Source organism: Egretta garzetta, unplaced genomic scaffold, assembly GCF_000687185.1.
Source record: "Egretta garzetta isolate BGI_Z169 unplaced genomic scaffold, ASM68718v1 scaffold85, whole genome shotgun sequence".
Classification (NCBI taxonomy): domain Eukaryota; kingdom Metazoa; phylum Chordata; class Aves; order Pelecaniformes; family Ardeidae; genus Egretta; species Egretta garzetta.
In genome coordinates, this window is record NW_009259718.1 from 635,920 (window position 1) to 649,529 (window position 13,610).

The 13,610-nt window shown below is 52.0% G+C and overlaps 1 protein-coding gene across 1 annotated transcript in view; it reads left to right on the forward strand.

The window, feature by feature from the left end:
- Positions 1–6,025, forward strand: part of VANGL1 (VANGL planar cell polarity protein 1) — a 37,320-nt gene extending 31,295 nt beyond the window's left edge. The window contains exons 7-8 of the mRNA XM_035894563.1: positions 1–271; positions 5,440–6,025. The exon at positions 1–271 is cut by the window's left edge and continues 1 nt beyond it. Coding sequence (XP_035750456.1) covers positions 1–259 — 259 coding nt within the window. The 3' untranslated portion in view covers positions 260–271; positions 5,440–6,025. The remainder of the gene's footprint in view (positions 272–5,439) is intronic.
- Positions 6,026–13,610: the final 7,585 nt, after the last annotated feature.

Consider the following 13,610-nt stretch of genomic DNA (forward strand, 5'->3'; position numbering starts at 1 on the left):
ATTCCTGGAGCGTTACCTCAACCCAGGCCCAACCCTCCAGTACGACAGGGATCGCTGGTTCTCCAAGCAGTGGACACTTGTCAGCGAGGAGGCGGTCACAAGCGGGTTACAAGATGGCATTGTTTTTGTCCTCAAGTGCTTGGACTTCAGCCTTGTTGTTAATGTGAAGAAAATCCCCTTCATCAAACTCTCCGAAGAGTTCATAGACCCTAAATCTCATAAATTTGTCCTCCGCTTACAGTCTGAGACTTCAGTCTAAGGGATTTTGAGGGTGGGTTGTTTGGAGATATTTTTTTTTTCTATATCGTGCTTTTGGGTTTAATTTCCCCAATGCTGACTGAAACTGGCAGATGATGGACCAGTAATATTTGACCATCTGCACTTTATTTGGAAAGGGGAGGGGAGAGTTGGGATATCTTATCTAGAAAGAAATATCTTAAGAGGCGACAGGGTGACTTGGCTCGGTTAGCTCAGCCTTGGAGACAGAACAGATTTTTTTTTTTTTTCTTTCTCCCCCCCCCTTTCCAAGCGTACTGTAAATCTCACGCTCTCTTTCTCCGCATGATTGCAACGTCGGTATTTTTGTTGGAGCGCTGCCTTACACAGTGTGCGTGCCTGCGCTTTTGTGTCTCTGCTTTTGCTACCTGTAGCCGTTTTTGAGAGCGCGTTGCTCACATTGCCACTATAGAAACTGGCTAATGTGGGGGGGGGGGGGCGGGCATTGCAGTCCCTGTTCACTCGGGGAGGAGAGGGTGTCAAAGGGTGGGTGTGAGAGGGCTGCTTCTGTGAGCCACCTAATCTGGAGACTGAAGACTTACTCTTTTCCTCCTCTCCATGTGCCCTCTTCTGCCAGTGCCGGACCTGTAGGAGCATAGCGAGATGGTTTTGCTCTCTATGTCTCTGAAGCTGCTTGCCTCGAACTGGATCAGCCCATCTTGCAGCAATTCAGTTTTGTTCGTTTGGGTTTGTTAACAGTGCTTTTTAGTGAAACTCTTCTGTGTGACCCAGCTCTCTCTCACCTGCTCTCCTCTCTCCTGCTGTTGCCTGTGTCGGGCACTCCCAAGGCTCCCTGTTTCTGTCCCCTTCTGTCTGGCTTTCCGAATATGTTTCTCCAGCCATGGTCCGCTCTACTGCCGCTTCCTCTTGCACCTGCAAGGGCGGTGTATTTGCACTGGGACAGGGTAGGTAAGCAGCTGGCTCCTCCTCAGATCAATCACAGACCCTCCCTATGTCTGACAGCCTCTTTGAGGGGAAAGGGGGTGCCGGCAGGAATGTGCCCCTCCCTTTCCAGCTGGCTTCAAGCGCATCTGAAGGAAAGACCGGCAAAAGCACTTCCCTCTTTGAGGAGAGGAGCCAGGGAAGAGCTGACCTCTGCCACTTGCTTTGGAGAACTGCTGTGCCCTGGAAACACTGCGGCGTGTCCTTCCCCACCGTACGCCTTCAGCTATAGCTAAGAAATACCAAACTATGTCTGAATGTTGAAAATCTGCCTGCCTTTCTTGGCCTTTCTGTACTGCAGGAGTTTCTGCTCGGTGCCGGGATCTGCTCCTGCAAGAGATGCCTAGCTCTTAAATTGCAGTTTGGTTTGTACGGCTGCCTTTGCCCATTGGCGCAGCTTTTGTGTGTGACTTCTGTCGACTGAGATTCATGGAGTTTTGGAAGGTTTGCTTTTAACGATGAGCCTAAACCGGTGTCTGAAGTCTGGTCACCGGCACAGGGCATCGCATGGCTCGAGCCAGCTCTTGAGGCCGGCAGTGACCTGCCTTCAGTCACGTCCCTCCGAGATGCCCCCAGCTCTGTGGCGGTGGATTTTTGTGTGTGAATGCAAATGCTGGATTCATTCTCCCCAGTCTCTTGCCACGCAAATGTCTCTGTCGGGCTGGAGCTGACCCGCCCTCCATACAGATGTCTTAACACAGAGGGCCCCGGTTCGGCAAGGTACGTAAGCCAGTGCCTTTCACTGCCAGGGTGCATCGTCTTCTGAGGGGGCCTGTGGCAGCCCTTCCTGTCCCCTTTGGCTTTCCCCAGGCCTTCCCTGGGTTCCTTCACCAGCTCGTGGGGCTGCCCCCTGTTTCCACTGGCATGAGGTGGCCCGGCTAAGGCCAGGGAGTGGGTCTCTGCTGGTCTTGCATGGCATGGTTCGTGTGGGCTGGCCAGCGCCCACCGCGAGCAAGGGGGGAGTAGCCCCTTCCAGCTTCAGCAGCACTGGAGCTGCATGTTCAGCAGCACCTGTGGATAGTCCTCGTGGGATCGAGGGAGCACCCTGCTGAGCGAGGGTCCAGAGCAGCGATTCCCCCCATCCAAGTGACCCCTGCAATCTCCTGTACCTCTCCTAGTCGTGGGAGTCACCTGGATCCTGTCTTCTCCATGTAATGTGCCAGGCATGGTTGTGAAGAAACCAGGCGGCGTGGTGCATGACGGGATAGGGCTGTCAGGTCCCTTAAAAGATGGGAAGTAGGTAGAGTTTTTGCCTTCTCTACATTTAGTGTTTGGGTTTCTTTCTAGGTCAGGCTTTCTGGTAGTCTGTACAGGGACTCCTTTATTGACCGTGGCCTTCGCAGTATTTCATTTTGAAAAAACAGATTTTTATTCCCTCCTTAAAAAAAAGGGGGGGGGGGGAGCATCTATGTAGCATGTCACACCTTGGCTCTCCTAAAGATGCACGTGTCTGGCTTTTATGTTGTGCGTAACCAGCAAGGTGGGAGAGACTGGGAGTAGCTTGGGAGACTATGGAGCACTTAGGCCTGTGTGGAGGCCACTGCCTGTGGCTGAACTGGCTCCTCTCTGTGAAGCCAGAACAAGAACCACCTTGCCGGGGGCTTGGGTGTGCCCTGTGTGTGAGAGCACCTCGTCTCAGGCACCTCTGCAAAACTTCCTTGCTTTCCCAGGATTTCCATCCCCTTTCCTTTTCCCTCCCCTGCGAGGGGAGTTGTCTGATGGTATCTGCTCAGGAAACTCATGTCTTAATCACATTAAATCCTTGAACACATGGAGAACCAGACGGAAGCGGCGTGTGCTCGCTCCGGGTCTGCTTCCTCATCTGTGTGCTGTGGCTCAGCGCTGCCTTTTCTGCCTCCCGCCGAAAAGGGTGCTGTCAACGGGGGCCAACTCCGACCTTAAACGCTCTCCCATGTGTCAGCAGCGTGAGTGCTTTGCCTGATGAAATCTGAAGGAGAGAACTCGGCCTCTCAGTCGCTTTCTTTAGCAATGCAACCTGCTTAGGGGTGGGGACAGACTAAAAGGGGAATTGGGATTCCTGAGTATTCCTTTTTTTTTTTTTTTTTTGACATTTTATTTTTCGGGGTCTCTCTTGTTTCCCCTCTCTGTGCAAAATCAGGGGACCACTGTCATACCTACCTCACTGGGGTGTTGTGAGGCTAAGCTCAACTTGTCATCGAGCACTTTGAGATCCACAGATGGATCTGTGGCATCTATAGGAATTCAGGCTCTTTATAAAAATACTGAGTGGTGAGAGCAGACTGGTTTGTTTAACTCTGTTTATAGCCAGCTAATGAGTAAGAATCGAGTCACAGGGAATCAAGCTCCCATCCAAATCCTGCAGTCCTTGCTTCTGCAGAGCTTGCCAAGAGCTGAGCATAAATAAGGCTTGCAGGGTTTGCCAGCCAAGCGCAGGCTGTTTTCCTCCCCATGCCTCTCCTATCCCGCATTGTCTCCTTGCACATATTCTCCCTCCTTTCTCCCAGCCTGAATGCTTGTACCTGACTGGGAATTTGGGGTTTTTTTATAGAACTCAAGTGGTTTATAAGATGACCCTCTTTGTGGTGAAGTGGACAATGTTCCTTGCACCGGACACCCCTGACTAAAGGCCGAACCATTCGATAGGGCGCCGTGTTGCCTAGCCAGGAGTGGTGCTGCCACACTTCTCTCTTCCACATTGGTGGTGGGGGTTTTTTTGGTTTGGTTTTTTTTTTTTTCCTGTGACTCTCGAGTATGCTGCTTAGATACTTTAAAGGCTGTGTTTTTGCTCTCACTTTTTACTGCCTAAATCCAAAACTATGCCGGGATCTTCCAAAGCCAGATGCAGCTAAGACTTTCAACTCTTGCGGAGCAGATGGAAATGGCTGTGGGTTTCCACGAAGACCGTTTCTCTCTCTCATGGCTAAGGAGTGAAAGATTTGGATTTATTGCAGCTTCTAGGAGTGGTGGGGCAGATATTAGACCCTTAATACCTCACCAGTCCTGTAACTAGGCTTGGGCAAAGGTGATTAGCACATCTGTTACCTTCTGATTGCCGTGAGGCTGCAACCATCCTTGTGTAGGCTCTGTGGGGCTGCCCTGGGTCTCTGACTCCTTGCCCGCGCATGGGAGCAGAGCAGGCAGCGCTTTCAGGAGTGTAAGCATTTTGGCACTGCCCTCCACAGTGTACCAGTTCCTGACCCAAGCCCCTGTGGTCAGCTTGGGGAGGTGGGGGGGGGCTGCTCTCACCTTGTGGAGGGGAGACGCTGCCACCCGCACACCCCCATAGGCGGCAGGGGAGCTGGGGTGGGATGCACTGTGCACAAAAGGGTGACAAGAGGCAGCTTGCTCCTGCTTCTGGGGTTGTCCTGGGTGCCTTCTGAGAGCAAACCCCACTGAAGGGGGACACTGAGGAGAAAGGCAGATCTGATTTCAGCCCCTGCTAGCTACTCCTCTGACTTCTGCCTCTCAAACTGTCACTCCACCTTCAGCTCCTGTCCTCCCTTCCCTTGCGTTTTTCCTGAAGTTCCCTCGTGAGGCAGAACAAGTATCCACTGGGATGGGGGGTGCTGAGGCTGCAGCTTGGAGTTTGGAGGCAGCTCGTGATAAGGCCCAAGTTTGGGGGAGGTCTGAACAAATCCCAGCCCTCGCAGAGCCTCTTAACCTTTTCCTTCGGGATGGGGATCTCCACGCAAAGCCTTGGGAATCGGCTGTTGCCAAGTATGCCAAAAGCTGCAGGGAAGCAGTTTCTGAAGGTGGCCCTGCATTTAAAAGTCTTGTTTGAGATGTGCTCATTCCCAACACATGCTGCTGAAGAAACTGGGAAGAGCCATACCGCCCTAAATGTGGAAACCTATTCCACCCAATTTCATCTTGCTTACCAAAACTTGTAAATCTGCCCTTTTCAAAGGTAAAACAAAAATCTTGCAGCCTTTTGCAAAAAACGCTGTGGTCTGGTCCCAGGCTCTGCTATTCACTTGCGCTCAGTTCTGCCCTGCTGTGTGAGAGCTGTTCGGGAGATGTGTGCGCTGGTGTCTGTTTTCTCATTCAGCCCGTGTGTTCGGATGCTTTTTTCCCCTTAGAGGTGTCAGTGTTACACATGTCTAAGGCCTCAAGCCGGGCTTGGTGGCTCAGTGTTTGAACTGTGTCAAGAAGGAAGCGCTTTTGGGATTGAGCTGTTGGGGATTTTTAAAAAAAAAAAAAAAAAAATTAACACACACACCCAAATTTCTGTTCTAAAAGAGACGGCTTTGGGCCATGAAGTCTCCTACAGGAATATGCATCCTTCTGCATTCAGGCTGCTGCCTCCGATAGACGATGACCAAAAGTTGCCGTTTCCGACAGCTGCTCTGCGACCGGTGCGGCTGGCTTCGGGATGCTCCTGAGCCGGGTCCCCGCCGCACCGCTGGTGTTACCTGCCCCTCTGCTGCATCCCTCCAAGAGACTGCGTTTTTATAAACCCTGCAACACACTGAAGCCCCGCGGGCAGCCGGCAGCCAGCCCTGCCCCACGCGTGCTCTGCCAAGAGGGGGAAATCCTTCCTTCCCTCCGGCTGCTTCCCAGGCACCTCTCACCAGCGCCCGACGATGCCTGGGGGTTTCTCCTTGTGTCCACGGGGGGATGCGGTGGCTGGCTGCCCGCACAGGTGTAACTGTGAAGGAATCCTACACTCTTCTGTGCCTGTTTCTTTGATTCAGCATTACCGTGTCTTGGGGGTGGGAGCGAATGCCCTTCCCTCACCCTCTTTTGATCACTGTGTAATACTCTTTTTCTACGCAAACTGTGTATAGTAAGATGGGTTTTGCCAAGGTTTTCTAATTAATAGACACTAACCAGCATTTCTTTCCTCCCCCCGCCCCTTTGCACATATGACTTTAACTGCAATGGTACATGGTCTTTCTGTTATTTTTCTAATCGTGAACTTAAGTAAGCAAATTCCTGGTGTCTGTGACATTAATGCACTGTGGGTCTAGCCTAGTAAATTGTTCTGTTCCAAGCTGGGTTCTCTTAAGTTATAGCCGGATTGGGTTTTGTTGTTTTTAAACCGAAACATAAAACTGTTTTACACTTTGCATATTTTGTACAGTAAAATTCTGGAAATAAACTGAAACCAGATTCGATTGTCCCACTCCTTCCTCTTCTCCTTTCAGACAAAAAAAAAAAAAGGAAGCTTTTTGTCAGGCCTTTGAGCATTCCTTAGCTGTGGCTGGGAGGGAGGGGTCCTGCAAACACATGGTTTAATCTCTTTGAGGCTGTCTTCTTGGTTTGTGGTTGGGGTTTTTTTTGTCACCCCTGTTCTAGACCTTTCTGATACACCCTGCCACAGTAAAATGCAAACTCGTTTATCACTGCTGAAGAAAGAATGGTAGGTGACTGCTTTGAACACCTGAAATCCCAAATGATGGGGAGCAAATGCAGCTGGGGTGGAAGGGGGGGGCATGACTGGAGATGGAACAGGTTTTTCTGCCTTCTGTCTTCTCTCCCAGTCTGTGCACGAATTATGAAGTGCAGGACTTGTTGCTGAGTTCCTTATTTGGACCTGGCGAGGAAGGAGGAGTGGCGAGAGGAGGAAAAGCCAGTGCTCCTTGTTTGTGTGGATGTGTGAGCCTGTGCTCCACTAAAATAACGTGTGGGGATCTCATCGCAACAGCACCTGAGGGTGCGGCTCTCCCCACCTCCAGTTTCCATCACCAGCATGCTGAGGGCTCAGAAGGACGTGGGAGCAGCCGCCTTAGCTAGGCAGTGCGTGGTACCTGCTTTTCAGGAAAGCCCCTTTTAAGGGGGAGTACCTGGTCTCGCAGCTGCACCCTGCCCAGCAGATCTCCTCTGTGCCTTTGGCTGCTGGAAAAATCCACAGGATGCTGCTGTGCAGTGAAAAAACAGAACGCAGCAGTTGTGGAGATAAGCAGCGCGTGTATAAATGCGGGTGGAGAGAAACATCCCCATGGGTAACACTTGGCTTGGGGGGCGGGAGGTGGAGGTGTTTAGGCTACAGAGCACTGAGCTAAAGCCCAGGGAGGAAGCAGGAAGGGTGGGATGGGTCCTGCCTCCTGCCCTCCCTTGATCTCTCAGCTTTTGATCTGTCCCCCTCATCCTGCTGGTGCTTCGGCAGTGCCCAGCCCCGGGCTGTTTGCAGCGCAGCTCCTGGAGGTGGGCAGGGAAGGGAAATAACCCTGCCACCACCTTGCAGGGCCCGTGATGGGTGTGCGGCCATTGCCGGTCCCTTCCTGCCACTCTGAGGAAGGTCTGGCTTGACCCACTGGAGCTGTGTAGGTAAATACGCTGTGGGAGCTGGCTGTGGGAAGGTGTAAGGAATTTGGCACAAACAAGATAAATGGCTCATCAGCCTCGTCCTAGGCTCTTAACCTTGAGAGTTGTGTCTTTACGTTCGAGTTCAGCACGCGCTGTGTCATTTGTGGCTTAGTGCGGATACCAAAACAACACCCGCCTGCAGAGGTTCCTGGCGCTTTCTCTCCTGGGTTGTGGAAGCTGATGGAAGGAACAGGCTTTGCTAGAGGGACCAGTTCCCTTGGCCTTCACCCAGAGCTCAGCTATCTGAATCATAAGGCGCTGTGGCGTGTAGCTCAGCAGAAATTAGAGCTGAGGGTGCTGTTCTGGCTTGGCCAAGGCTTTCACTGAAGTTGCAGGGGTCTTTGAGGTGCAAGGGAGCCTCAGGTGCAGCCTTGGGTTATGTATTACTGACCCAAACCTCTGACAGAAAGGGGATGGAGGCTTTCACTGGCAAGGACCTGACACTCCAAACGTTGAACATCTCCCTTCTGCCTGGTGGAGATACCAGGCTGGGGTCATTTGTGAAGGAGACGACTGTCCTGCAGTGCCTTTCCTGGTCGTGTGGGTGCAAGCCTGAGGCTGCCCCGAGACAGCACAGCGACAACTGCTGGAGCAGAGTATTTGGTGGCTGAAGTGTGGCTTAATATGCAAGATGTCTGTTCAACCCCAGCAAGGTGATGGGACCAGGTCTCAACAGTTATGGACGGTCAGAAGACGTCTGCTTTGGGGAATCTGGTGGGGAGGTGTGGGGCAAAGGGGCCGCAAGCAGTCAGGGTAGAACAAATGGGTTAAGAAAGGGATTTGTCACCTTAGGCACCTTGGCTCCAGAACCTTGCATGAAGCACTAGCAACACCTCACCATATTGTTAGCTAAATTAATAGTCCGATGGAGCATCTGGCTGTAGAGGCAGGTGGGCAGGGCTTCAAGCCGCACAAAACAGCTTCTCCCGGTGCTAGGTGCTGGCTCTGCTGTTCCAGCCCCAGATCTGAACTCCTGGGGGGTACAGGGAGGGATTGGACTTAAGGGCTTCCAGGGAAAGCATGTGCAAGCGAGCCGGGGAGGCCGGCAGCTCAGGGCCAGTGGGGTGGGTGCGAGGGGAAGGGGATCTCTCAGCAGAACGTGGTGTCTCTCAAGAGCAGGCAGGAAGGGAAGGCGCGCTGGGAGTTGGCCAAGTGGAGCGCTTTGATTTGTCTTTCAACACCGCTCCTGAGTTTATGTTGGACTGGGAAGGTGGTGGGTTTAGGTTACCGTCCTTTCCGGTACTGACAGATAATCCACCGGGGCAGGGGTGTCCATTCCCTTTTCACGTGTGCATCCATGCACTGCCGGGTCGGGAGGTGCTGAGAGAAGGGAAAGCACTGGGCGTAATGCGTCTGCAGATGTAGGTAGGGGATAGTGTAGTGGGCTGATAGTGCATGCATAAATCACTATCTACGAACAAGGTTACCCGAGTTGCTTTGAAATGCTGTAACAGGTTTTACAGCCCTGCTGCAAGCATGTGTGTTGGTTTATGCTGACATGTTGCTAGTGAAATGGAGAGTACCTCAAGCGGGAAGAAACCTCTTTTCCCTGTTCCCCTCCATAATAAACTTGGAAAAGGTTTGTGTTTGTGTTTTGGTTTGTTCCCCCCCCCGCCCCCCCCGGTTACTGCTTATACAGCGGTCTGTGATCAGGTTGGGGGGCCACCACAAGACTGCCAGCCTACTCCAAAGCCCTGAGCTGATCTTCCTTCCCCCAAAATCTGGGGAGCTGAATGGGATGAAGACAAGCACTTCGGCACGTGACCTGGGGCTTGCTGTGGTTCCAGCTCAGCTAATGCAAATAACCTGGGGACGCCAAGAGCCCTCACACAGGGATGCTGCTGCTTGCTGGCCTCCCAACGCCCGTGGGTCCATGGCAGGAGCAGAACAGTCGTTTGCTGGTGAGGCCACAGCCAAGATGAAGGGAACAAGCAGCCTTTGAGCTCCATGTGGGCAGCACTCAATCCAATTTAGAAGAGGAGGAAGGGAGGTAACTTTTACCTTGTGGATGTGCGTTTGGGATAGCTCGGTGCATCCACCTTGCTTATGTATCAAAGTCCCGAGGAAGCAGCAAAACCTCAAGGGAGACAGTAAGACAAGGAGGAGGAGGCAATGCTAAGTCAGTGGAAGAGACCTTGAAGAATAGGGTGTGGGTTTTCCCTCCAGCGTCCTTAGAAACATGAAGGTACAAAGATTTTAAAAACAGACACCACAAATTGCTCTAGGCATGAAGCTGCTCTGTAAACTGAAACATTTTAAGTCTCTTGGAATGGCAAAAATCAGGCTTCCAAATGCTTAGACGTCTACAGTCTTGGTTGTCTTTTTTTTTTCTTTTTTTTTTACTACTTGAAAAGGTAGCATGAATGAAAAGTGGATGCATGGAGAGAAGGGAGTTCTTGATAAAATACATTCGATTCAGCCTCTCTGGAAGTTTTAAGAGACACTCAGGACTTTTTAGCTCTTTGGACCTCTTTTCAGCACGAGTCAGATGCTGTGGGCGTGCTTTAAAAGAGGGAACAAGAAGGAGCTGATTATATCTGGGCCACAGATGTGAAACAGATCTGCAAACCTTTTAGCTTCTATTTTGTAAAAGTTCATTCTTGAGTACTCATAATACCAGATCCTACAGTTGATTATAATTTTGCTTTGTAAGTGGTTAGGAGTAACTAGACTCTGGGAAGCTGTGCAAATTCCTTCAGCAATTTCATTTTGCAGGGACGAAAATGTTCTTCCAACATTTAGTTACTTTTGTCATTCAATAGCTTCTTTCTTTGTCGCTAGCAGGAGCGGGCGTTTGACATGTTGGATTGAATTTTAAAGCAAAAAATCTAACACCAGGCAAATTTCAGGGCTGCTCTCTGGTCAAACATAATTTTATTTTTACCTGTGTTACTGAGGGAGGGACCTGATCCAAGCTGGGCTTCCTCCAAACCCGAAAGCAGAGGATGAGGTTGCCCATGGCTATTTTAAGTCATTTGCCACCCACGACCGAAGGAGGAGTCAGTCAGGACAACTCCTGGTCTTCTCAGGCAGGTAGTTGGCTTTCTGGCTGCCGTTGAAGCATGGGATAACCCCTGCAGCAAGCTCACTGCATTCAACCCTCGGGGCTCATTTCTCGTCTGCGAAATCACTCCGCTTGTCTTCTGCGACAGGCGGCGTAGCGGTGTGATTGCCAGTGGTCTCTTCCCACAGCGGCAGCCAAGGTGGCCCAACCTCTCCCTGCACAGCTGGGGCTTGGTCGAAGGCGGGTGGTTCCTCATCTGGATTTTGGGACAATGGGAAAAAGTACCCATCCCCAGAATATCCTGGTATTTCCACAGTGCCCAGGCTGGTGAAACAGCTTCGCTTTGAGCATGTCCCACCTCTTCTCCCCGCACCCCCCAAAAAGAAAGCTGTTTTCAGCCTTGTCTGGTCAGCTTTCTCCTCGGGAAGGAAATGCCGTCCCTCCCCGTGTTCACAGCCGGGGCTCGTGGTGTGGGGGCCATCACGGCCGGTTCCTGGCGGCGGCGTGAGGGAGGCTGCTGGCTCCCTGGGCTGGGGATAAGCTCAAGCAGCAGGGGCAGGGGAGGGCCGTGGCCTTAAGCGCCCCTTGATACTGTGTGCTGCAGGGGTGGGTGGAGGAGAAGAGGAAGACAGGATACACAGAAATGGAGAGAGCAAAAAAAATTAGGGGAGCCAGTGAAGACCAGAAAGTAATAAGTCAAGAGGGATGAGAAAGGTGGTGAAAAAGCTATGATTTCTTCTCGTCGTCCACATTGTTAGGGACCAGAAGTCCTTTGAGTGCTTTGCTGATGTCCTTTGTGACAGGGGCTCAGCAAGAGAAGGTGCAAGGGGGGAGCAGAAAGGGTGGGGGGTGTTGAAGCACCGGAAGGATCTTTGCTTCCATCCCCAAAGCTGCCTGTAATCTGATTCCCAAAACGGGTCTTCAAGCTGCAAGGAAGCTCTGTAGCTTTCTCCCTACCCCCCTGCCCTTAAAATAATTTAGCACCTTTTCAACCTGGCAGGGAGCGTTCTGGAAGGAGGGCCAAGAAGGCTGTGCCTGCCCTGGACCCTGCCCCATGGTCTGCATCGTCACGAGACATCTTCTGTCAGCCGTGAGCCATCCCACTGCTGTCCCCAGGGGGTACCCACCAACGGAGGGCTGCTTTGCCCAGGTGTTGGTGGTACAATGGAATGGGGCAAAGGCAGGGGGTGCTGCAGCACACTGGGGTCCTGCACAGAGTCCTGGGTCTCAGGTAGGGCACAGTCCTGCTGGAGCAGCCTCATTACCGAGGTTAATTATCCTCCTGCTCTGCTCTTGCTGCTTCCAGTTTCTAGCAGATGGCATTGCACTGCACGGCGTAGACATACCTGGGGTGTAAAAGTAGCCAGAAGGCTGTTTGCTTTGCCCTGGAGGGCCTTGGTACTTGTCGCCTCTTGAGCCTCTCTCGCTCTTCTTGGCCCCCCCCCAAGCCCAAGCATCGGTGTGTGATGGGCTGTGAGTGGGGCTTCCCCAAAGTCAAAGCTTTGCTGGGGCAGAGAGGAATCCAGATGCAATTCTGGCCTGTCTTCACAGCACTGCAAGTCAGCGGCAGCTGGGAAGTGGCATGTTCTTGTCTAATTAATTATTTCTCAAGGATTAAAAGGCAATGTTTCTTGTTTGGTCTCGGTAATGAATCAATCATTTCTGAGGTACGATGTGTGGACAGACACGGAGAAGCAGCCGGTGTCCTCGGCTGTGCGTGCATGTTGGCATCTGGCTGAGAAGCTCTGTTCTGGGATGGGAAGCAGACGAGCTCTCTGGTTTCACTGTGGGGCCATTCCTCTCCCAAGGGCAGCACAGGAGACTCTCACCACTCCTCAGAAACATCACGGAAACTGCTGACCCTGAAAATACAGAGTAATCTGTCACTTCCAGCATGCCTCCCTTGTCCTCTCCTTCTGGAGCTGTTTCCCAAAGGGGTGACATTAGCTCAGGGCAGAATCTGGTTCACAGAGCCTCTCCATCAGTGTCCTTGGGTCCGCTGCAAAGGCAGAAGCTTTCTCTTCCGTGCTTCGGTATGGTAGCTGCAGTCCGTGGCTCTTGATGGGTGCCCCTCTCCCTTGATCGTTGCCCATGAACAGCACGGGGTGGCCCGTGGCACAGCACACCGAACAAGCCCCTGTGGCCCCCGGCCCCGCATCTGGGGACTGGGAGGAGGTGGGGACTGGGAGGAGGTGGCATATGAATTTGTGTTCTTGCCACATTTCACTTGCGAGAGGGGTCCTCACCGTTGTTGGGGCTGGTAAGGGTAGGGTTTGGGCTACTTTGAAGTGACTGATCAGCTTGAAGCACTCACAGTTGGATGAGGGCAAAGCAGGATTCCTTGTCTGTCTTTATGTGTATTGAGACCCATTTAATATGAATGCCTAATTAACACTTGGGTGAAAAAGAACTATTTGCTAAGAGAGGGACAGTCTTAACAGGCATGCCTGCAGAAACACTTGGTGCTGCCCACATTAGCACTTTTTTTTTTTTAATGAAGACCTTTTTTTTGCTGGTTCTTCACCCAAACGTACTGACCTTTTGGTTTTGAGTGCGCAGTTGGCAGGGTTAGGCTGACTTTGCCCCTTGGGGTCCCCTTTGCCTTTCTCATGCCAGTTGTGCCTATTTCTGACAGAGGAGCCCAGGAGCACCAGTGCATGGGGTCCTGTGTGTGATACCTCCACGTGCCAGTATCTTACCTGTCCCTGTGAGGAAGACACTCAAATTCAAGCTGCCACCCTCTTCCTAAGGGGTATTACCTTGTTCAGTGGCTCAGTCACTGTGGACTCGGGGCAGACAAGGCATTGTGGGTGACTGAGAGAGGCTTTGCTGCCCGCTCTTCTTCATTGCTGCAATCCTTCCTCTGCTGCAAAGTTTTCTTAACTTTTTATGTGTTTATCCCGTAAGCTGAAGATAAAAAGTTCCCACTCACAGGCAAAGAGAACCATGAAAACTGCAAGGGGGGGATGAGGGAAGAGGGAAAGGGTGGCCCCATCAAGGACTGCGCTGGCACCATGAAGGAGCGGCAGCCATAGGAGGAGCCCCCTCTCTCGTAAGTCAAGGGAAACTTTCCATAAGCTACCGACACCCGCCCACC